Here is a 22,220-nt window from a genome sequence, read left to right as displayed (position 1 = left end):
TAATTGGGGTTCTTTGATATGCCAAATCTAACTGTGTATGTAGATTCCTAATTTTTGGCCCAGTTTTAAAATTGGTCTAAATTAAAGTGCAAAGGGTCCAAAATTAAACTAAGTTTGATTTTAACAAAAATTAAATTCTTGGGCCTCTTTGATATGCTGAATCTAAACATGTACTTAGATTTTTGATTATGGGCCCAGTTTTCAAGTTGGTCCAAATCAGGATCTAAAATTATTATATTAAGTATTGTGCAATAGCAAGTCTTTTCAATTGCACAGTATTGTGCAATGGCAAGAAATATCTAATTTCACAATATTGTGAAATAGCAAATTTTTTTTTAATTAAGAGTTATCTTTCTTTGTCCAGTATAGTAAGCAAGAAATATCTGCAAGAATTTTTTTAATTGGAGTTATCTTTCTTTGTCCAGAATCAACTTAAATCTTTGTTATATACAATATACAATGTATATTCACTTTTTACTACCAACTGGTAAATTTAAATAATCTTTACCATTCAGTGATAACAAGCAGTTTTTTTACATCTTAATATTTTATGATGTATTTAAATGAGTAGTAATTGTTGCAAACTCCATTAGAATATTTTAATTGAAATTAGTTTTGGAATAAGGGAAAGGGGGATGTGAATAAAAAATTGGGTTCAATTTTTCTCATTTGAAATTTCATAAATAAAAAGAAAATTTCTTCAAACATTTTTTTGAGAGGATTAATATTCAACAGCATAGTGAATTGCTCTAAGAGAAAACAAAAATTTTAAGTTCATTTGAATACATTCATTCTGTGTCAGAAACCTATGCTGTGTCAACTATTTAATCACAATCCAAATTTAGAGTGGAATCCAGCTTGAATGTTGTGTCCATACTTGCCCCAACCGTTCAGGGTTCAACCTCTGCGGTCGTATAAAGCTACGCCCTGCGGAGCATCTGGTTAATGTTTGGTCCTGTTTTCAAATTGGTCTACATGAAGTTCCAAAGGGTCCAAAATTAAACTTAGTTTGATTTTAACAAAAATTGAATTCTTGGGGTTCTTTGATATATGCTGAATCTAAACATGTATTTAGATTATTGATTTTGGGCCCAGTTTTCAAGTTGGTCCAAATCGGGGTCCAAAATTAAACTTTGTTTGATTTCAACAAAAATTGAATATATGGGGTTAATAATATGCTGTTGCTGAATTGAACTATTATTTATATTTTTAATAGTTGGGCTATGAAATTGGCCTACATTGAGGTCTTGAGGGTCTAAAATTGAATTCTTGGGGTTCTATGATATGCTCAGCTGATTCTAAGCATGTATTTAAATTTTGGAAATTGGACCATATTAGGGAAATGTTTCATGAAAAAATTAAGTTTTTAAGTTTCAGTTCTTAGACCACATTCATTCTGTGTCAGAAACCTATGTTCTGTCAACTATTTAATCACATGCAAATTCAGAGCTGTATCAAGCTTAAATGATGTGTCCATACTGGCCCCAACCTGTTTAGGGGGCCACCTCTGCGGTCGTATAAAGCTGCGCCCTTTGGTGCATTTGGTCAATAGAATGCACTGTGTAGTGCACAACACTATCTATACAAAATATTTTGTATGATAAGTGTAAAACACCGCTCTAAACATTATAATTCAGAAAAACACAGACTTAATTAAAAATAAAAAAGTTAAAACTCAAAAAATTATGCCATAATTAAATATAATTCGCTTTCCAGCTCCGGGAAAAAGTATCAACACGTTGAATTATAAAATGTCATTATGACATGGAAAAACATGCATTTTCATTGAAATTGTTCACCGAGTGATGGTCCCATGCAATTTTGATAATGTTTTAGAGAAGCACAATCTGGTTCGTTAAGAAAGTTTTTTTTAGTAGATTGACAATTAATGTTGGCAATGTTCTTAACAGCAACAACATTAAATTAAATTGTGATAAGGTCATTTGAAGGGGAACAATGCGTTCGACTAAATTATATTTGGTGTGCAGTTGTATTATCAATGGCACAACTCATTTCTATATAGATAATTTGGCCTTGATTCCTGAGCCCTGGTCTTCAAGATTTTCGCATAATTCACAAATTTCTAATAAGGTCAATTTAAAATGAGGCACTAATGGCAAGTCAATGATGCATATATGTGGTATGCATTTGCATTATTTACCAGTTTATATGTTAAAGCTCAAAGGAATTAAAGTTTTAATTTTTTGCATGGTTGCCCACAGCTTAAATTTTAGTAGGCAATACATGGATTTAAAAGAAAAAGAAATTTCAGTAGCCTTAACCAAATTATAGTGGCATTTTGCGATTGGGCACCTGCTAATTTCAAACCCTGAGCTCAGATAATTTATTTGTCCCCACCCCCTCAATAATGGTTCACTGACTTTAAATGTTTGCATAGTTTACATTTGAAAAGTGTTGCCATTTTAATTTCAATATTTGTCTGCTGCTGGCTGAGGTATTTGTGATCACAAGGTCACCTAATTCTAGTTTTTATCTCAAAACTTCTTGTGTTATGATCAGTGCAAGTTATTCATGTAACAATGGTAACTATTTGTTATATCATACATTGACATAAAAGTGTTACCATTTATCAGGATAAGTTGCAGGAACCACTCAAAACATATGATTTATTGCTCAGTTATTCTTTCACTCAGTCAGTAGTGATATGATATCAGCTGTGATGATAATCCATTTCTTTTCTAAAGATTTCATCTTAATATATTGAGAGACAGAAACAAAGTGGAAAGGAATTAATATAAGTTGCAAAACTTGTTTCCCAATCCACTATAAATAAATATGTTTAAACTAATGAAAGTTGCATTTTGTAAATGTAGTGCATCTCATGTGATTTTCCTCTATGGACCTTTAACCGTAATACTTAAACCCCAAAAAATAATTTGCTGTAGTTTGAGGTCATTCAATATTTGTGTTTTTCATTCTTTATTGTCGCATCTATGATCATTGATCTTTTATTTATTCATGTTATTAAAGAACCAATTTACTTTGTGAAATAAAGTATAGATTGATAATCAATGAGTCCATGGATAATTAACAAACATATACATTGTATATGCATTTTTCCTGTCAGAGGTAGATTATGTTCCTTGCCCCCTCCTACATGTATATGCTGTATATGGAGCTGCATATATGATTATTTAATACAAAGACTGTTTACATGTCCTACTCCAAATGTTGCCTAGTTGGGGGCCCCCTATTTCAAAATCAAGGAACCACATTTGCTGTAGAATTTGTAATAAGATTTTTTTTTAAATCTGAAAAGCATATTGATGTATTGTATTCTCTGTTGACATTTCTTGTCTACACAAAAAAAATAATGTACAAACAGTTTTGCCTTATTTTGTTAGCACTGTTTGTATCAAAGTATCAGATGGGAGACGATGTTAATTAAAATCTCTTTAATACAATGTAGTACTTAAAGAATATAAAAAATAAAAATTCTTAATTACAGGTTGCAGTGGTGAAGTTGAAGAATACAGATAAAGTATTTGCCATGAAGATCTTAAATAAATGGGAGATGTTAAAAAGGGCAGAGGTAATATATAATCAGCTGTTAGATATATATCCAGGAATACATTTCAATTCTTATCTGACAATACAAATCTTCTGCTCTGTCTTAAGTATGGCAGATTAAATGCACAATCCTGCATTAATGGTGCAGAATTATCTGTTGTCTCAGATAAAATCTTCAGAAATAATACCACACCTGGTTTTTGGAAGGTCAAGGTTGGGTTTCTGGTTTCCTGCACTATTACCCATGTAGTAGTTTAAATAATTAAATGCAAACATTTGTTAAAATGATTTATTTTTATAGCAGATATAAATATGTTGAGTTAATGTGTGTTATATCATGATCATCAGTGAAGACAGATTATTGGGTCATGTTAGGTTAGAAATACAGAATGTTGTCATGCCAAACTAATATTTTATAGGTATAAATGTCATACAGACAAAAACAGCTGGATCATAATGCTGGTTTGTTTCATCTAAATATAACATGAAAGATGTTGAAATGTAAACAGAGGGCAAGTCTAGAAATAAAAAGAAATGGGCATTTGTTTGTTCGTTTTGCTGATCCTCATTTTTCACAAATTTTTTATTGACTCCTCTTATCAGGCTAAAAACAAAACAAATATGTGTGGATTTCTCTACATACCCCCTTTTAGTTATTCTTTATATTGCCTATCCTAAAGTTGTACATTGTCACTTTTGGTTGTAAGTTGTGACAATATTGCTAAATAGAATAGGGTTTCTAAATTTTTTCTGTGTATTATTCTTAGGAAGATATATTTTCCCTTTTTGGATTTTGATGAGTTCTTTGATAAAAAGAAATACATGTACAATGCTTTTGATAATAGTTTAATTGAAGTGCCTCCTAAATGGTACCCCTATTATGTAATTTCTGTAATAGATTTGAAATGAGTAAAATGCGATGTTGCAGTTGATACTTCATATAGTAACATGAGGCTTGACATGTGCTTCCTCCTATTCAAATGATATCATTTTAGACATAAAGAGAAGATTTTACTTCCTGTTTGTGGTATAAACAGTAACATGAGAGTACTCATTTCAAGTGATCAAACCTTTGAAGATATTTGATTTTATCTGTATCAAGTTGTGACCTACTTTGATTTGTCAACTGCAAAGTGTAGTGGTTTATGCTTTGTTAATTCTAATTGTGCTGTATGATGTGTCATTTTTTACAGTATATGCATGTGTAATGAATCAAAACTTTTACTAAGAATTTATTCTTACTTCATCATTCTGGTATTTTGTTAGATTTCTGTCTTTTAGTTATTTATGGCTTATGTAAGATTTTTAAAAAGTTGTGAATAAAAAAACAGTTACATATTTACAAATTAATCTGAACTATTTGAAACAAAATTAAGTTGGGAATGAATGGAATAAAAATTCAACTTAATGGGGAAAAAAACCTATCACTTTGAGCATGTTCAAAGCTAGGCAAAATAGATGATATTCAACATTTAAATGCCAATGATATTAGAAATATTTTTCCATTGGCCTTATTTGGTCCAACTTTAATTTGGTCTAGAAAACTCTGAAGTTTAATGGGTCAGACTAAATGATATTCCTTTTCGCCTTCTCTTTTGTAGTAGTACACTTGAGTTCTATAAACGTTAAAGATTAAGGTACTTAGATAGAGGTTTCTGATAATCATTTTTTCAGATTGAGGTCTCCTAGTTTCTAAGACATCTATGGTCTGTCAGACTGTTTAAAATACTATTATAAAGACTGCCTGTCTTTATAATAGTATTTTATACTGTGGATTCATTTATTTTCTTGGGTATCAATTTTCGTGGATTGAGGAAATCTTGCATATTCATTGATATTTGATTTCGTGGTTTTGTCAATCTATGCACACAAAGCCATAGAAAATTTGTAATTAGATGAAAATTTGAATTCGTGGTTCACTTGTACCCATTAAACCCACGAAAATTGGTATCCAACGAATTACCGTATAGCGGGTTATTTTCGCAGGGTGTAAATTTTCGCTTATTTTCGAGGATATAACAAAATCGCCAAAATAAATTCCGCCAATTTTAAAGTGTACATGCAAAGGTAATGGTAAAAATGTTGAATCCACCAAAATAATAACCGCCAAAATTTTTTGTATATACCTTATTCAATGATAATCGCGAAATTTTACACCCGCGAAAATAACCCGCTATACGGTATAATGAATCCACAGTAATCTGCAAAGTACTCTTTCAATTACTTTGCCAATGACACCGTCATTAGTGTCTAAGTACAAGATATTTGAATAATAAAACATTTGTATAAAGCATTTTTAAAAGAAATTGTATTTATATTTTTCAGACTGCTTGTTTTAAAGAAGAACGAGATGTTTTAGTGAAGGGAGATAGACGATGGATAACTAATCTTCATTATGCCTTTCAAGACGAAAACTTCTTGGTAAGTATAATAAACTCATCATAAATACTACAACTAGAGTGTAAATTATTCATGTTGTCAGTTGAACCCCTGCCTTGCTGGTTCTGTTAACAGGGATTTTAAGTAGAATTCTGTCCCAAAATACAGTCCTTGTGGGAGAGTACATGTAACATGTCTAAGGAAAGTTCTTTTATTGCTCTTCATGGTCAGCATTGTGAAAAGTAAAATTACAAAAATACTGTACTCCATGGAAAATTCAAAATGGAAAGTCTCATCAAATGGCAAAATCAAAAACTTAACATATCAAATGACTGAAAAACAACTGTCATATTCCTGACTTGGTACACATGAACAGGTTTCCTTATGTAAAAAATGGTGGCTTAAGTTCAAATTGCATCTAGTACATTTCAAAGTTAAAAGTTCAAAGTTTTTTATTTTCCAATTAAGGGCCCCTGACAGGACATAATGACAACAATAAACAATACATTCTGATTCTTAACACATAAACTTATAATGAAGATAAAATTAAAATTTCAATTCACATGAAGAAAATATATCATATAAAATGTCACAACAAACATTATGAATCTTCTTTATATGAATCACAACAAACATTATCAATCTTCTTTATATGAATCAATAATCACTAAAACTCATTGAAAATAGGGAATGTGAGTTATTCATTAACGCTAGATTATTGTTATGATCCTCGGACAGATACTGTCATGCAATGCCTAATAACAAAAATTATACTTTTCAGTATTTAGTGATGGATTATTATTGTGGTGGTGATTTGTTGACATTATTAACCAAGTTTGAAGAAGGTCTCCCTGAAGATTTAGCTAAGTTCTACATAGCAGAAATGGTTTTAGCAGTTAGTTCTCTCCATAAATTAGGATATGTACATAGAGACATCAAGCCAGACAATATATTGATAGATATGTCTGGTCACATAGTGCTAGCTGACTTTGGGTCTTGTCTAAAATTACAGGAGGATGGCACGGTAAGGAGGGAATCAAATTTATGTATTATGGTGGACTATAACACTACAGGGAGATAAATCTGTAAAAATCAGCTAAACATTTTAATCACTTTCTATTGTAATGGGAATATTCAGCATCACAATAATAAAAAAAAAATAGTGTTTGTCAAGTTATGCTTTTTATTCCTGATTTTTTTTTCTTTTAAGGTATGTGGTTCAATTTTTTTTTTGAAATTTTAAATATTTTGTCAAAGGGTCAAAGTTTTATGAAAATTAAACGAGCTAAATTAATTTGAATCCAGGTGTTTGGTATTACGTTAAATACTGTGGATTCATTATTATTTGTGAGATACCTGATTACTTTCATTAAGTAATGGGAAAAACCCAATTTTAAATACTTGACAAATTAATGCAAATAATTTTAGATACTTTCTAAGGATCATATATATGATGAAATTGCTAAAAGTTAATTGCCCTCAAAATAACATTTTTTTCTCCAATCATGAAAATTGATACCTGAGAAAATAAACAAATTTACTATATAACATACTGATGAAAAAAAGACATTAATGTGTAGTAAATGGTGCAGTTTATGTTAGAATAATTTTAATGTCTTTAAAATATGAAAGGAATAGATTAATGGTATTTAAAACATCACACTATTTGAAAAATGTTCAAAGTAGTGGTAAACTGAGCATTTAAAATTCGATCTTTTTAGAAATTCAGTTACTGTATCGCATTTTATGATCAGGGAAATAAATCTGATTTAAAGAATGTAAATATATTAATTTAATGGCACTTGGAATGCATCACTTTTATAAATAAATCCATTCAGATAAGTTTTCACATTGAAACTAAACAGCCAAATTAAACAAGGCTCATTTCTAAGATTATTTTTATTTCAATTCAAAAAATGAAACTGAACAAAATGAAATAAAAACAATTTCATCTCTTTTTGATTTAAACAAGGTATGTCTTGATATTATAGACTCCATGACCCTGAAATCTCTGATAGATTTTGGAAAACAGACATGGAGTGGATAAATGAGAGACAGCATTATCTAAGCTTTACCTAGAAATTTTAAAACAATAAAGAGACATCACTTTTATTGCTATCCTTCATCTTGACAGTTATCTAAATAGTTTTTCAGTGAAGATACATTCTTGGACAAGATTGCTACATCAAACATATTTTAACTTTTTCTGACAATCTCTATGAATGTTCTTGGAAATACACATATTCTTGTTATCAATAAACGGTATAAAAATTGAAAGAAAGGAGAGATTGGTAGAATAAGTTCATGCAACCAAATACAAACAAAGGGGGAAGGAACCCAGAAAGACATCTAAAACTTTTTTGCTCCATATAGTAATACATTGATTTCTGAATTTTAGGTGCGATCCTCCAGAGCAGTAGGTACACCTGATTACATTTCTCCTGAAATCCTTAGGGTAGGTACACAATAGTTAACTTAATTGGACTTAATAAATCAATGGTTCAACAATATTGAAAAAAAATATCTTCAAATTGCCAAGAAATCGAGAAGGAAAATAAAAAAATAAGCTATATGGATTATATTGAAGATGCTACTAGAAAAAATGATAATAGAAATGATGCAGTAAGGAGATATACCATTATTCATTTATGCAAAATATGATAAGATAATTAGTTCATGGGAAATATATTTAATTTTCTATAGCAACAAAAATTTCCTAAGTTTTGTTGGGTTATTGAAAATCTTCAAATTTGTCATATTTAAAAAACCATGAAATATTTGTTTTTAGGCAATGGAAGATGGCCATGGTCGTTATGGTCCTGAATGTGATTGGTGGTCATTAGGTGTTTGTATATTTGAAATGTTAATAGGAGAAACACCTTTCTATGCTGAATCTCTGGTAGAAACATACGGAAAAATAATGAATCATCAGGTAAGTCAGGTTATAAAACAGACAATACAAAACTGTAGTATAGAAATAAAGGAGCAAAGTCAAAAACTCAATATAAATTAACTCCATCTAGGATTAAAATTTTGTATGCTAGATGCGCTTTCTGTAAGGCTTAGGTTATCTAAAGTAAATTTCATGTTGTTAAGTCAAAGTTCAGTGGTGTTTAGTGGTCAATTCTGAAATAGAAATAGATTTTTGAATGATAACGACCACACTTCACTAATATGCTTTGCTTTATACATTCCAATCTAAATATTACACAATTGTATTTTTGCAGTAGAGTAGGTAGATATGAGTTTCACATCATAACTATATGCTTATACGCATTACTTGTATAAAAATTGAACTTTCAAAATATACTTTTTGTGTTTCAGTCCCGCTTTGAATTTCCATGCGATATAGATATCAGTGATGATGCCACGGATTTGATAAAGAAATTGATATGTAGTGCTGAGACAAGATTTGGTAGAACTGGGCTGGATGAATTCAAAAATCACCCTTGGTTTACTGGTATTGACTGGGAAAACATTAGAGAAAGTTAGTACATCCCTGTTGCATAGTATTTAATATTTGATAGTTTATACAAATTAGATTAAGTTTCCCCATTATCACAGCAAAATGGACACCACACTTTTTTATTGCAAGAGTTTAACTAGTAGATCATTGAACATATGAAGATATTTCTATACCCTTAACAGCAAGAAAAAAACAATGTAAAGCCTCAACAACCGAAAAGTTTCTATACTCAAACTTTGAACACTTTCATATTTTCTTAAAATTACCATTAAAATTTGTTGTAGGAACATTTTATCTAATAGTTTACATGTACCTATATTTTAAAAATTAATTTGTATTTTCTGTACATTTTCAGTGAATGCTCCATATGTCCCAGAAGTTAGCAGTCCAACAGACACATCCAACTTTGATGTTGATGACTCAGACTTTACACACACTGTGAGTTGTAAATTTCCATTAGTATAAGAATGCAAAATCTAATTTCATTTTATTGTTATGATCACATAAACTTTTCTTAATATCACTTTGGTTTAAAAAAATCAGTTTCTTGGTCACAGCCTGTTTCATTATTTTGTCATGTCGGTAGTGTCAGTAATTTCAATTGTTCAGTAAGTCTGCATTTCATCGCCACAACATTTTAAAATGAAAATTCAGGACAAATAGATAGGTCACCCATCGTAATTTATTTGTATAGAAAAAGATGTTAAAGTGATATGAATTTGATTTTACAGGATTCTATACCTCCCTCAACAAATGCTACCTTTACTGGTCATCATTTACCGTTTGTAGGATTTACTTTTACCTCTCATAGGTAAGTACTGCTATCTTATAATGAAGGTTATTGATTCAAGATTGCAATGTATTTATGAACTGTTTATAAAACATCTTAGAATAAATTTCTTTCATATCATTCTCTTTACAACTGAAAGGAACGAAAATATTTGCTCAGCATCTTGATAGTTGTGAATTGTATCATGTAAGCGTTTTAGAAATGTTAGATAGATATTAGAAGATGTGGTATGAGTGCCAATGAGACAACTCTCAATTATAGGACCCAAAAAATGACAAGTGTAGATACATTCAAACAGAAAGCCAACAGTCTAATCTATATAAAAAAAACAATGAACCACATCAACTAACAACAACGTCTCAACATCAGGTTCCTGACTTAGGACAGGTGCAAACAAATGCAGCAGGTTTAAAAGTTTTAATAGGTACCAACCTTCACCCTTATCTTTAACAGTAGTGTAACATCACAACATGGAAAGACATAAGTCTCTACTTTCTGTTTAACTTTTCAGATTGGTCAGATTCTAAAGATTTTTTTCTTTCAAGTATGCTTTTTCATTTAAGAGGGCTTCCTAAAAAATGTAATTATATAATATATGGCAAATGATCATCATATTTTCATTTCAGTCAAATTTCTGATCTTGGAAACCTTCAAGATGTTGGTGATATTGATCCATCTAAGCTTGAATCACTAGCTGTAGAGGCATTTGAAAGGAAAATCAAAAATCTAGACAGAGAAAACACAGAGCTGAAAAGGAAACTCCAAGGTATGTATTGTCTGATGGCTCTTAGTTGTCCATCTACTGTTCAAACCCAGCTCATGGCAAGTGTGTTTGAATGTGATCTTGAATTGCCAGTTTTTCTGTTCAATTATTACCTCCAGGCAATCTTACTTCCCATATCAATAACATTTGGCTGTCTGGAGTACTGAAAGTGGCATTAAATACCAGCAATCTTATTTTTTTTTGCCCATTGGAAAATGTGACAAAGACACACATTGATAAATTTAGGAAAAGCCAGACTTACACCTGAAAATTGCATGTGATTAAAAAAGGGAAATTTTCAGTTTTACTTCTAAATTGCCAAGTGGTTAAAAATTATAGAAATATTTTGATATTTCAAGATGGACATTTTTATGAATTTAAAGTTTTATTGAGATATAAACACAACAAATTTACCTCATGAATGACAATATTTTCACAAATACATTATAAACAACTCTTTACAACAACAAAACTTATATTAAAATATTGACTTGATCATGTATTAATATTGTAGAATCAACTGTAACAGTTCAAAGGTTATCATCAGAAGCCAGTGGTGCTGCAGCCTCGGGAGCCTCAGAGTCAGAATCTCGACATCTGAAGGAAGAAATTGCTGTCTTACATAAAGTGGTTGCAGGTAAAATACTGATTTTCATTTTATCTGGTTAAAAACGAATCTTTGTTCACACACATGTTGACACATTAAGACTGAAATGAGCATAAGAAATAGATACAGAGTGAAAGAAATCAAAAGCAATATACATGATAGTCATCTAAAATTGAAAGTGTTTAAATAATCCGTACAAGGGAAAATAATTTACATTTCAATTTTTTAGGACAGAAGCCATTGAAGAAAGCTTGAATATTGATTTAAAGGAAAAGACTTTCTTTTGTAATCATCTATTGTCTAATTACAAAATAAGAAGATGTGGTCTGATTAACAATGAGACAACTTTCCACCACAGACCATAAGTTTTGTGTGTGTGTTTGGTTTATTCTTTAGAAATATTTTGCATCCACAGATGATTTTCTTTTTACAGAGTCTCAAACAGAAATTAGTGCTATTGAACAAGAACTGAAGAGAGCTCAAGACAACAAACAGGAAATAGAGAGAAAAATAAAACTTATAGAGGAGGAGAAAAATGCATTAGAAAAAGTAATGATTAAAAACAAATCTTGCTGATAGTAAAATATGTAATTATGAAGTTGAAATAAATGTTTTTAATAGTTATTCATATTTTGAATTCATCTTCACAGTTTCCCGTAGAGGGGGAAAAGAGATTGATTGTTAAATAAAAGAAGGATTTTAGTGTGAATTAACTTGAGTAATTTGAATTTTTAAATCTAATAATATGGATTCTTTTTTGCTCAGAAGACTTGAAGTTAAATGGACCTGACTAGTTCATGCTTCACATTGCCATGATTATATATATTTAGTTAAAAAATATAAGATACAAAAAAGTAAGAAATTAATTTGTGTAATTATTCCTGTAAACTATAACTATATATGAAAATAATTGATACAGAAAGGTCAATGAACAATTTTGAAGTGTTATCACATTTTATCCTATAGGAATTACAAGACTTCAGAGACAAGTATAAACAACAGTCGAGAGAATTAAAGGAAGCTTTAGCAAAACAAAAAATTACAATAGAACAGTATACAGACACAAATGATTCGTAAGTATTATATTTTGTTCTAAATTAATAATTGACAACTGAGGGTTGTTCCATTAAAACATACGTGGTAACCAGGATAGCCAATTTTAAAATATGACACCAGTCTAATTGTAGACACAACAAGATGCATTAAATAATAATATCAACAACAGCACAAACAAAATTTCTAGTATAAATAATGGAAGGTTTATAGCATTCTGCATGTCCCCTTGCCAGTGTAAAGAGAATCATTAGGAAATGAATTCAAGGTGATTTAACTCTGATAAACGGCTCTGTTATAAATTAGTTTATTTTGGCATCACAACAATAATTTGCTCTGACATAAAAAAAAAAAAAAAAGTTTATAGTATATGTTTTATGTTTTATTTTTACTATGGGTTTCTCTTATTATGTGAATAGTAACATTCTTTTAGATTTACACTAATATTGAAAGATGCAATGACAAAATAAAAGTCGAAGGGCTTTTAAATATTCTTCTATTTTTTGCAGGCTGTTAAAGACCCAATCCAAAGTAAAAGAACTAACAAGAGAATTACGGAACAAAGAAGATGAGGTAGATGAGAGCAAGAGGAAACTGGATAGTATGAAGAATGAACGAAGAAGAATTGAGAAATCCATGTCTGAGGTAATACTAGTTTTGAATAAAAGATCAAAACTAAAATTAGTGTACATAATGATTCAATTGAATTGTTAGTTTTGTATGATATATCTTTCAGTACTTCAACATTGATTTATTAGTATTAAAGATACTTGCCTTGCACCATGTGCAACATGTAGTAGTTTATTATCTTCTCTGCCATATTTTAATGTAGTCATGTATAACATTTTTGACAGGTTCACCAAAACAGGTTTCCACCATGTAGGAACTAATACACATCTTGTAAGCTTACAACCATTGGGATGTGACGGTCTTTCATTTAAGACCATATATTGATCTCAGTATATACTACAATTAAGATGGATATTCTTATTTCCACCTGCCTATAGAGAACAGACAACTATCCACTCAAATTTTAGCTGTAGTTTGACAAAAAGAAGGTTGCACACATGTGTATTGGTTGTTATGTGTCCATAGTTTTGATAAATTGTGTTGTTGGCTTTCTGACTAGTTTTTATTTACATAATCTTTTATCATATTGTTGGTAGCGTTTAATGAAAAAAATTCTGAATATATCGTTCTATTTTACAGTTACAAAACCATTTAGAAGAGTTTAAATCAGAATCAAGTAAAGAAAAGAAGTTACGAGAGAGAGCTGAACAGTACACTCGAGAATTAGAACAAGAAATAGAGGGTATTAAAAGGAAAAACTTGGGGAGGGCATCTAATCCAGCAAATATAGAATTAACACAAGAAGTCTCAAGGTAAACTAGATTATAGATGTGATTATTGGTATTTCAGCTAACTAAAGCAGAGGTGTATATAGCAAATGTATTTCTGAAGTTAGTGTCTGTATTTCCTCCTGAACTTAGGGCAGGATTTCTATGAAAAAACTTTTAAACATAATGTTATTCTCATATAGCAATGTGCACCTATTAAATTTTAATAATTAAAAAATGATTGATATTGATATATCTGCAAATGGACAAGGTGTTGGTATTGTTTTGTGACATGCACTAATTGTTTTTCCACAGTTTCAGTTACTTGATAACTTGATACTTGACACAAAACAAATCATATTTAAATATTGTGGCTAATGCCGAATTTATACCATTAACCTACATTAAGTTATGGAATACCTTTTTAATATAAATTCCGAGTAAAAGGTTGCTATTAAAAAAAAATTGTTTACTTCAAACACATCGTCTCTATGTATAGTATGTGATCTTTGTATTTCAGATTAAAATCACAGTTAGAGAAGACAAAAGTAGAAAAGGAAGAGAAAGTTTCTAGAGTGACTAGCAAATATCAGTCAGAAATAAGTGATTTAAAATTCTCATTAAGTGAACATGAACATAAGGATAAAGAATTACGGAAAGAAATATTGACGTTAAAAGACAAATTAAAAAATAATGTGTCCGAGGATGAGGTCGCTAGTAGAATTCAAAGGTTAAAATTACAATTAGAACATTCAGAGAGACAGCATGCATTGATAGGAGAGGAAAATGAAAGATTAAAAGATGAAATCTCATCAGTAAGTATATATCACTATGGAAAACCCACTTTGTTGGTTATCTAAAGTCATGCTTGTCACAAATGCTTCAGAATGAGGGTTAGATGCCTGGCTAGTCAAACAAAATACTTAAATGTATGGTTGTTACTGCTTCAAATTGAATGTTTAATTCTGAGAAAGTCGAACAAAGGACTAAAACTTATGGTTCTTACCTCTTATCTTAGCTTGTAATCCAATATGTTTCCAAAGAGTATGAATATTTGCAGCAACCTATATTAGAACTAATTTTACACTCTGAAAGTGGCGAAAATTATTTGATATACCATTTAGAAGTAACAGCAAAAACTGGTAGATAAGGCATTGGGAAAATGTTTACGAAATGAAACACAAAAACTTTTCAACCAATCAAATGAGATATACAAAGGAGCAGAAATTTTGGGTTGGAGATGATGATGAAAAGTTGCATCTGTATGTATAGGTTAAAAGAAAATAAGAACTTGCAAAATAAGTAATTTCAGTAAGTATCAATTGTAATTGTAATTTGATATGAATGAATATGTGTTAATTGCAGCAAGAAAATGCTTTGAGAGCAATGAACAAGGAAAAGATGCAGTTAGAACAAGAAATGAGAGACATCTATGATAAACGAGAATCTGTAGCACAATGGGAAGCTCAAATCTCAGAGATCATCAAATGGTAATAATCATCTATACTGTAGCACACAAAAAACATTTGTAGTATTAGTCTTCTCCATAGCAGAATTTGACTTAATTTTCTTATTATTTTGATGTAAACATTAGTGAGTTTTAGACCAGTAGTAATAACTCTTCTATAAACAAAAATCATTGAACAGATTTGATATAGAGGAAGTATATGTTCATAGATATAAGAAGATGTGGTATGAGTGCCAATGAGAAAAATTTCCAGCCAAGTCATAATTTGTAAAACTAAACCATAATAGGTCAAAGTATGGTCTTCAGCACGGAGCCTTGGCTCACACCTGACAGCAAGCTATATAAGGCCCCAAGAAAAAGACTTGTGTAAAAAAATTAAACAGAGAAACCAACACTCTTATCTAAAAAAAAAAAACAAGAAACATTTATGAACCACATCAACAAATGACAACCATTGAACATCAGTTTCCAAATCATGTATATAATTAGATTAGTAATTAGAAAGTTTAACATAAAATCATGTATCAGAGAATTTGAATTTAGCAAGGTCTTTTTTTTTGAAGAAATTCTGTTGTCAAAATAAAATCAGAATTGACCTTATGACTTGTTTTGTAGGGTGAGTGATGAGAAGGATGCCAGAGGTTACCTCCAGGCCTTAGCTACTAAAATGACAGAGGAATTGGAGAACCTTAAAGTCATGGGAGTTTCTGATGATTCTGTAAGTTTACATTCTAATGCAACCCATTTTGGTTAAATAATGCCACTAATTTGGGTGAAAATGCAAAATATTTAGAAATATTTAACCGAACACATAAGCTGGGTTCATTTGAATAGACATAAACCTATAGTACAGATTTTTACTCAATAGAAGTAATTTTAACATATTTTTTCAGAATTTGCTTACGACACCAAATCATAGTTTCTTCTATGAATTTATTCTGTGTTTAATGGAATATTTGCATCCTCTTTAAACAAACACTTATGCCTACACACTGGTCTAATAAAATAATGAAGACTTTCACAAAGACATATAGCCTTCAAAAATGTAAAAAAGCAGATAAAGCTTGGACAATGATAAAATCAAAATAATAAAAGATGCTCTAGATCGGTTAACAATTAACACTGTCATGTACTACAACTCTGTAAAAAACTACAATCACAAGCGCTGTTAAAAACTTAAAAAAGTGAACATTTATTTTAATTAGAAGAATTTAAAACTTATAGAATTATTCATTGTATTTATGAGAAAGTTATATATTATACAGAATCGGCAGAGATGGAGAAACCGTAGATCTCAGAGACTTGACAAGATGGAGCTACTTACACTACAGTCTAGTCTACAAAGTGAAATCCAGGCAAAACAACAGATAGCAGACGAATTATCAAAGTTAAAATCATCTGTTGTTAGTTTTGAAAAGTAAGTAAAAAATATGGAGGTCTTTATTTCTTGATGTGACTTTAAGTGTCAGAAGAACAAAATTTTAAAATAATTTCCATGTTGATGTCAAATTTTCTAATTCATTTGATTAATAAAGTTTGAATAAATAGTATTTCATTGTGATACATGAAAATTATTTACACACTTTAATGTAATATATTTTAGTGTGGTGTGAACTAGTTTATCATGTTTATAGTGAGCAGATAAAACTGTAATTATTATTTTGTAGGAAAAACCATGAACAGGACACAATTATCGAAAAATTATCCAAAGAAGTAGAAGAACTTAGGAAAGAAAAGGAGACATTATTAGAGAAACAAGATATTGCAGATTGTAAGATATATTTAATAATCTCATTTATTAACTTTACCATGAGAGCTCATGAAGGCATGTCATAAAACAACAAACAAAAAACCTATTGCAATATTTCAAAAGGATTGCAATTATGCAGTTATACAGATCATTTTCACAAGTTTTGTTATGAATATCATATTTGCTTGTTTCACCAGGCTTTTCTCTCATGAATACATGCTGAACACTGAAGTGTACGATCTCTGTTTTCTTATATAAATTTAAATCGGAAGAATTAGTTAGAATTAAATGAAACAAAGATGATGCAGATATAAGTAGTCCACTAGCCTCGGCTTTTGACCTCTTACCTCAAATAGAAACATTCAAGAAGTTGCTTAATAGGCCATATTTTAGTTAAGGTCCTGTATTTAGAGCTTGTATATTTAAATCTTTAAGAGTAGAAATCAATACACCCAGCATTTACTAAATTTGAAAATGATTTTTCTAATTCTACGCTTTTTTATTATAGTTCCAGGAGATTTAAAAACTATTGATAATCAACATTTGTTTAACATATTCTAAGTAATTCAATGCCTTTGTATCTATTATAAAGTTGGATTTGTCTCCCCTTTTTGTCTGATGGTGATGCTACAACCAAAAACGCTACTTATCCCAAAGCAAGTTTTGTCAGAACACTAGAAAAGAAAATTATAATGTTTTGAAAGCTGTCAGAAAAATACTTCTTAATGAGGTATGAAATTTCTCTGCTCAGATATTTAATATTTGAAAATTTAAATTTCTCCAGTGTTTTTTTTATGTCAAGAATCTAAAAAAAATACATGTAAATTGAAGTTCCTATTATGCCCAGCCTGTAATAAAACTATGGTCAATCCTGTAATGATTCAGAAATTTATGAGGCAAATGTTTAGTCCTCTATTTGATTTCAGCAAGTGGAAATACAGGTAAGAAGGCTCTATATGCAGTTAAAATACACCTAAGCTGCTTAATATTTATAAACCCAATTTATCTTGCTTTTAACTTGACCATCCGGCTTAGCTTACGGCCGGTCCTGCAATGTATATCTGCATTCTAATAGATCTAAAACCTCATATGATACATATTTTTCATGGTTCAATGTAAACTCAATTAAATCTTTTTGGTCTATTCCATTAAAAATAGATGTGAGAGGAATCTTAAATCATGTTTGCTTGAAGTAGTTTATTTTGCATTCAACAAAGGGACGTAACCCATGTCCAAAACTGTCCTATATATCCTCTCACATCTGTTTTTATGGAATAGTCTGTAACAGTTTCTCTACAACTTGCTAGGTATAGTTAGCTAGGATATATCTGGCAGTTGTTACTATACATTGTATACATGGTATATATACATTAACATCAATTATATTGTAGCTAGACGTCTCTGTATTCTAAACAGCTATTTTGTCTCACTGTATAAGTTCAAACCTTTTGCTGAAATAATAAATAAATTGCAGCCATGAACATTCAAAATATTTCTCTACCGTTTAAGAAAAACCTTGAATCCCTCTTGCTAGGAGTCATATATTTTGAATAATATTAGCATATATTTATATATTATATATTATGTTGGCTATTTTCTTTGCAAAGGAGCAGGTTTAGTAATTGCTATTTTCATTCCTAAATATTAAGTTCATTTTTTTTAAGTTGATGCATATGTGTGTGAGAAAGTGAAACAGAAAGATTACTAAGATTCCCCATTGCATTCTAATGATAGATATTTTTTGTTTGGATTTCAATCACAGTTAGAGCTAGGAATAATTGGCAGGCAGGTTTTAACAAACTAAATTCTCAAGTCATGTATTTCTGGTCACAAAAAAACATATGTTGCATGTTTTGTTTGATTTTGGTAGAAAGTTGATGCATGTAAATTATGGTGTCATAAATTTTTTTTTTTTTTAATTTACTTAGAATAGAGGTATACCAATTGTAAAAATGGGAATTTAAGCTAGAAAATGGATAATGTTGATCTGAACAGGCTTAACGAAGGTTTTGTCTCTAGTCTTACAATGTGGAATTTGAACGCACAATAATTCACTAAATTTTTGTCTTAAATAAAATCCTCGACTTGGAATAAGGATGTTCAACTGTTTTGTTCCTCAGCAAATTTCTTTGTATATATTATTATTGAATAGCAATATAATATTTCCCACAGAAAGTAACCAAAAGTTAGTGTGCAATAAATTCCAATATTGCACTAGTGCAATAAATCTTCAAAATTCATGGCGTCATCAACAACAAAATATTAGTTTAAACCAATTTTTACTTTCAAATATTATATTGCTATACAATAAAAGGGACCTGGGTTATTGCATGAATATTGTGAAACATTGTCCCTCGTAGAACATATATTGCACTCGCAAGCTCGTGCAATACAAAATTCTATTTGGGACAATATTCCCCAATATTCAGGCAATATCCCTTTAATATAACAGCCTTGCATAAATGTATATGATTTCCAAGTTTATTTTTATTTCTGTATCCCATCACATTAACACTACCAGTCACAATAAAAATATTTCCTGCCTGTCATAGGACCAATAATACAATAATGCTTGTGTTGTCTGATTGAATGGCAATGACAACAAAATACAACTTTATTGATGAAGAAATTATGTTACTTATATTTCCTTATGTGTTATGCATCCCATCACCATGGTTACAAAATATGATTCTGCATAAAAAGTTATAATGTTGATCAGCAGGTATTGTTTTAATTGTTGCCTTTAAAAGTGGATTATATCATTGTTTTGTCATGTGACTGCTTATAGTTTTGTTGGTGAAGGTTGGTTCTTACTGGAAAAACATGGTGAAATAATACAGTCATTTGACAAAAGTGAGTTCCCTGTCAAAAAATGTCCTATCATTTCATCTAAAATCGAGATTTACTCAAAAAATTATTAAGAAGTCACTGTATGAGTGATTTTCATGATATAGATACCAAAAGGTGTAAAATTGTCTGTAGTTTTTTAGCTCACTGGGCCAAGTGAGATTTTCTCATCACTTGGCGTCCGTCGTCTGTCGTCCGGCGTCTGTCGTTAACTTTTACAAAAATCTTCTCCTCTGAAACTACTGGGCCAAATTAAATAAAACTTGGCCACAATCATCATTGATGTATCTAGTTTAAAGTTTGTGTTTTGTTACTCGGCCAGCCAACCAAGATGGCCTACATGGCTAAAAATAGAACATAGGGGTAAAATGCAGTTTTTGGCTTATAATTCAAAAACCAAAGCATTTAGAGCAAATCTTACCTGGGGTAAAATTGTTTATCTGGTCAAGATCTATCTGCCCTGAAATTTTTAGATGAATCAGACAACCCATTGTTAGGTTGCTGCCCCTAAATTGGTAATCTTAAGGAAATTTTGCTGTTTTGGGTTATTATCCTGAATATTTTTGTAGATAGAGATAAACTGTTAACAGCAATAATTTACAGCAATTTAAGACTAAAAAATAAGTCAAAATGACCAAAATGGTCAATTGGCCCCCTAAGAAGTTATTGTCCTTTATAATCAATTTTTAACAATTTTCATAAAATTTGTAAATTTTTACTAACATTTTCCACTGAAACTACACGGACAAGTTCATTATAGTTAGAGACAGATAATTGTAAGCAGCAAGAATGTTCATTAAAGTAAGATGTACAAACACATCACAATCACCTAATCACAATTTTGTCATGAACTGTCTGCTTCCTTTGTTTAATTCACATATATCAAGGTGAGCAACACAGGCTCTTTAGAGCCTCTAGGTTTTTTTATTTGGTTATTATATTATTCATGCTCATTTTTAAGTTTTTGACGAGATCAACACAAAAGAAAAATATTTCTCGAAAAATTTTGCATTTGTATTTAACAAATGGGATTATGAAAACGAAACTCAAAAAAATTATGACTAAATAAACAATAAAACTTCAGACATTTTTACATCTTTTGGTATCTATTTCATAAAAATCGCTCATAAGGTTACTTGGTAATATTTTTTTTTGAAATATTGATATTGAATAGTGAAATGGTAGGACATTTTTTGAGTGAGAACTCACTTTTGTCGCATGACTGTATATAAATAGACCATTTTCAATTTAATAAGTTTATATATAAAGTATAAATTCCTCAAGTAGTTTATTTTATATGCTAGCACGGGATAAATGAATGCAACATACTTGGCTTGTATCTTTTAAAGAATAATGTCGGAATTAATTTGATTGGTCCACTCTCGTTAATTCTTGAATGTCATTTGTATGCCTTACTTTTAAAGATTCTATGCTCTACCTGTCTACATGAGTTCTTAAAGACCAGAATGAAGAACTAACATATAACACTACTTTGATAATATTTTGATTTCTCGAAAAATTTTGAGAAAGCATAAGATAAAAAAAGTTTGGCCAAAAGTCAATGTATGCATATTAAATTTAATAGCTAACAACTAGAGCACTACATAGGGATTTCTTCTGCTATCTTGTGATGTTGTCAATGACTCATTTTGTTAATAAACTCATCATAGATACCAGGATTAAAATTTAATATATATGCCAGACCCACGTATTACCTACAAATGACTCATCAGTGACGATGGAATCAAAAAATATAAAAGGCCAAATTGAGTACAAAGTTGAAGAGCATTGAGGACCAAAAATTCCTAAAAGTTATGCCAAATACAGCTAAGTAATCTATTTCTGAGGTAAAAAAAGCCTTAGTATTTCAAAAATTCACACAACCACAACTCATTGAAAATGGATGTACAGAATTTTACCAGACCTACTCAGTTGTAAACATGAGCTTTTTGAAGCTGTAGAAAACAAATAGAATATAATAAGAATGTTTGAAACAAAGTTACATGAATCTTATGTTTCACCTGGTAGTAGACACCTCTATATGCAAAAGATATGAAAAGATGATAACAGACATTGTAAGATTATTGAATTATGATTTTTTTTTGCACTTTTTCAGGGGAAAGATCAAGAGAGCAGACATTGATGAGCTTCATCAAAGGACAGTTTTCTTTGTTAAATGATGTGAGTAATATATCCTTTATGTTTGACCATTATGTGTGAGAAGTTTCC

The 22,220-nt window shown here is 30.3% G+C and overlaps 1 protein-coding gene across 5 annotated transcripts in view; it reads left to right on the top strand.

Moving 5' to 3' along the window:
• LOC134710175 (serine/threonine-protein kinase MRCK alpha-like) overlaps window positions 1–22,220 on the top strand; it is a 51,957-nt gene that overhangs the window by 5,846 nt on the left and 23,891 nt on the right. For 4 of the 5 annotated variants that reach the window (XM_063570399.1, XM_063570395.1, XM_063570397.1 and 1 more), the window contains exons 3-23: window positions 3,470–3,553; window positions 5,857–5,952; window positions 6,692–6,934; window positions 8,309–8,365; window positions 8,699–8,842; window positions 9,235–9,397; window positions 9,732–9,814; window positions 10,108–10,187; window positions 10,793–10,932; window positions 11,444–11,566; window positions 11,970–12,085; window positions 12,503–12,609; window positions 13,099–13,234; window positions 13,799–13,971; window positions 14,447–14,741; window positions 15,292–15,416; window positions 16,010–16,112; window positions 16,660–16,811; window positions 17,062–17,165; window positions 18,071–18,085; window positions 22,108–22,172. In XM_063570399.1, coding sequence (XP_063426469.1) covers window positions 3,470–3,553; window positions 5,857–5,952; window positions 6,692–6,934; window positions 8,309–8,365; window positions 8,699–8,842; window positions 9,235–9,397; window positions 9,732–9,814; window positions 10,108–10,187; window positions 10,793–10,932; window positions 11,444–11,566; window positions 11,970–12,085; window positions 12,503–12,609; window positions 13,099–13,234; window positions 13,799–13,971; window positions 14,447–14,741; window positions 15,292–15,416; window positions 16,010–16,112; window positions 16,660–16,811; window positions 17,062–17,165; window positions 18,071–18,085; window positions 22,108–22,172 — 2,604 coding nt within the window. The remainder of the gene's footprint in view (window positions 1–3,469; window positions 3,554–5,856; window positions 5,953–6,691; window positions 6,935–8,308; window positions 8,366–8,698; window positions 8,843–9,234; window positions 9,398–9,731; window positions 9,815–10,107; window positions 10,188–10,792; window positions 10,933–11,443; window positions 11,567–11,969; window positions 12,086–12,502; window positions 12,610–13,098; window positions 13,235–13,798; window positions 13,972–14,446; window positions 14,742–15,291; window positions 15,417–16,009; window positions 16,113–16,659; window positions 16,812–17,061; window positions 17,166–18,070; window positions 18,086–22,107; window positions 22,173–22,220) is intronic. The other variant, XM_063570396.1, reaches the window with a different exon arrangement.

This window comes from Mytilus trossulus, chromosome 3 (assembly GCF_036588685.1).
Source record: "Mytilus trossulus isolate FHL-02 chromosome 3, PNRI_Mtr1.1.1.hap1, whole genome shotgun sequence".
NCBI classification, from domain to species: domain Eukaryota; kingdom Metazoa; phylum Mollusca; class Bivalvia; order Mytilida; family Mytilidae; genus Mytilus; species Mytilus trossulus.
The sequence above is the reverse complement of the archived record's forward strand: the minus strand, read 5'-3'. Positions and strand labels throughout refer to the sequence as shown.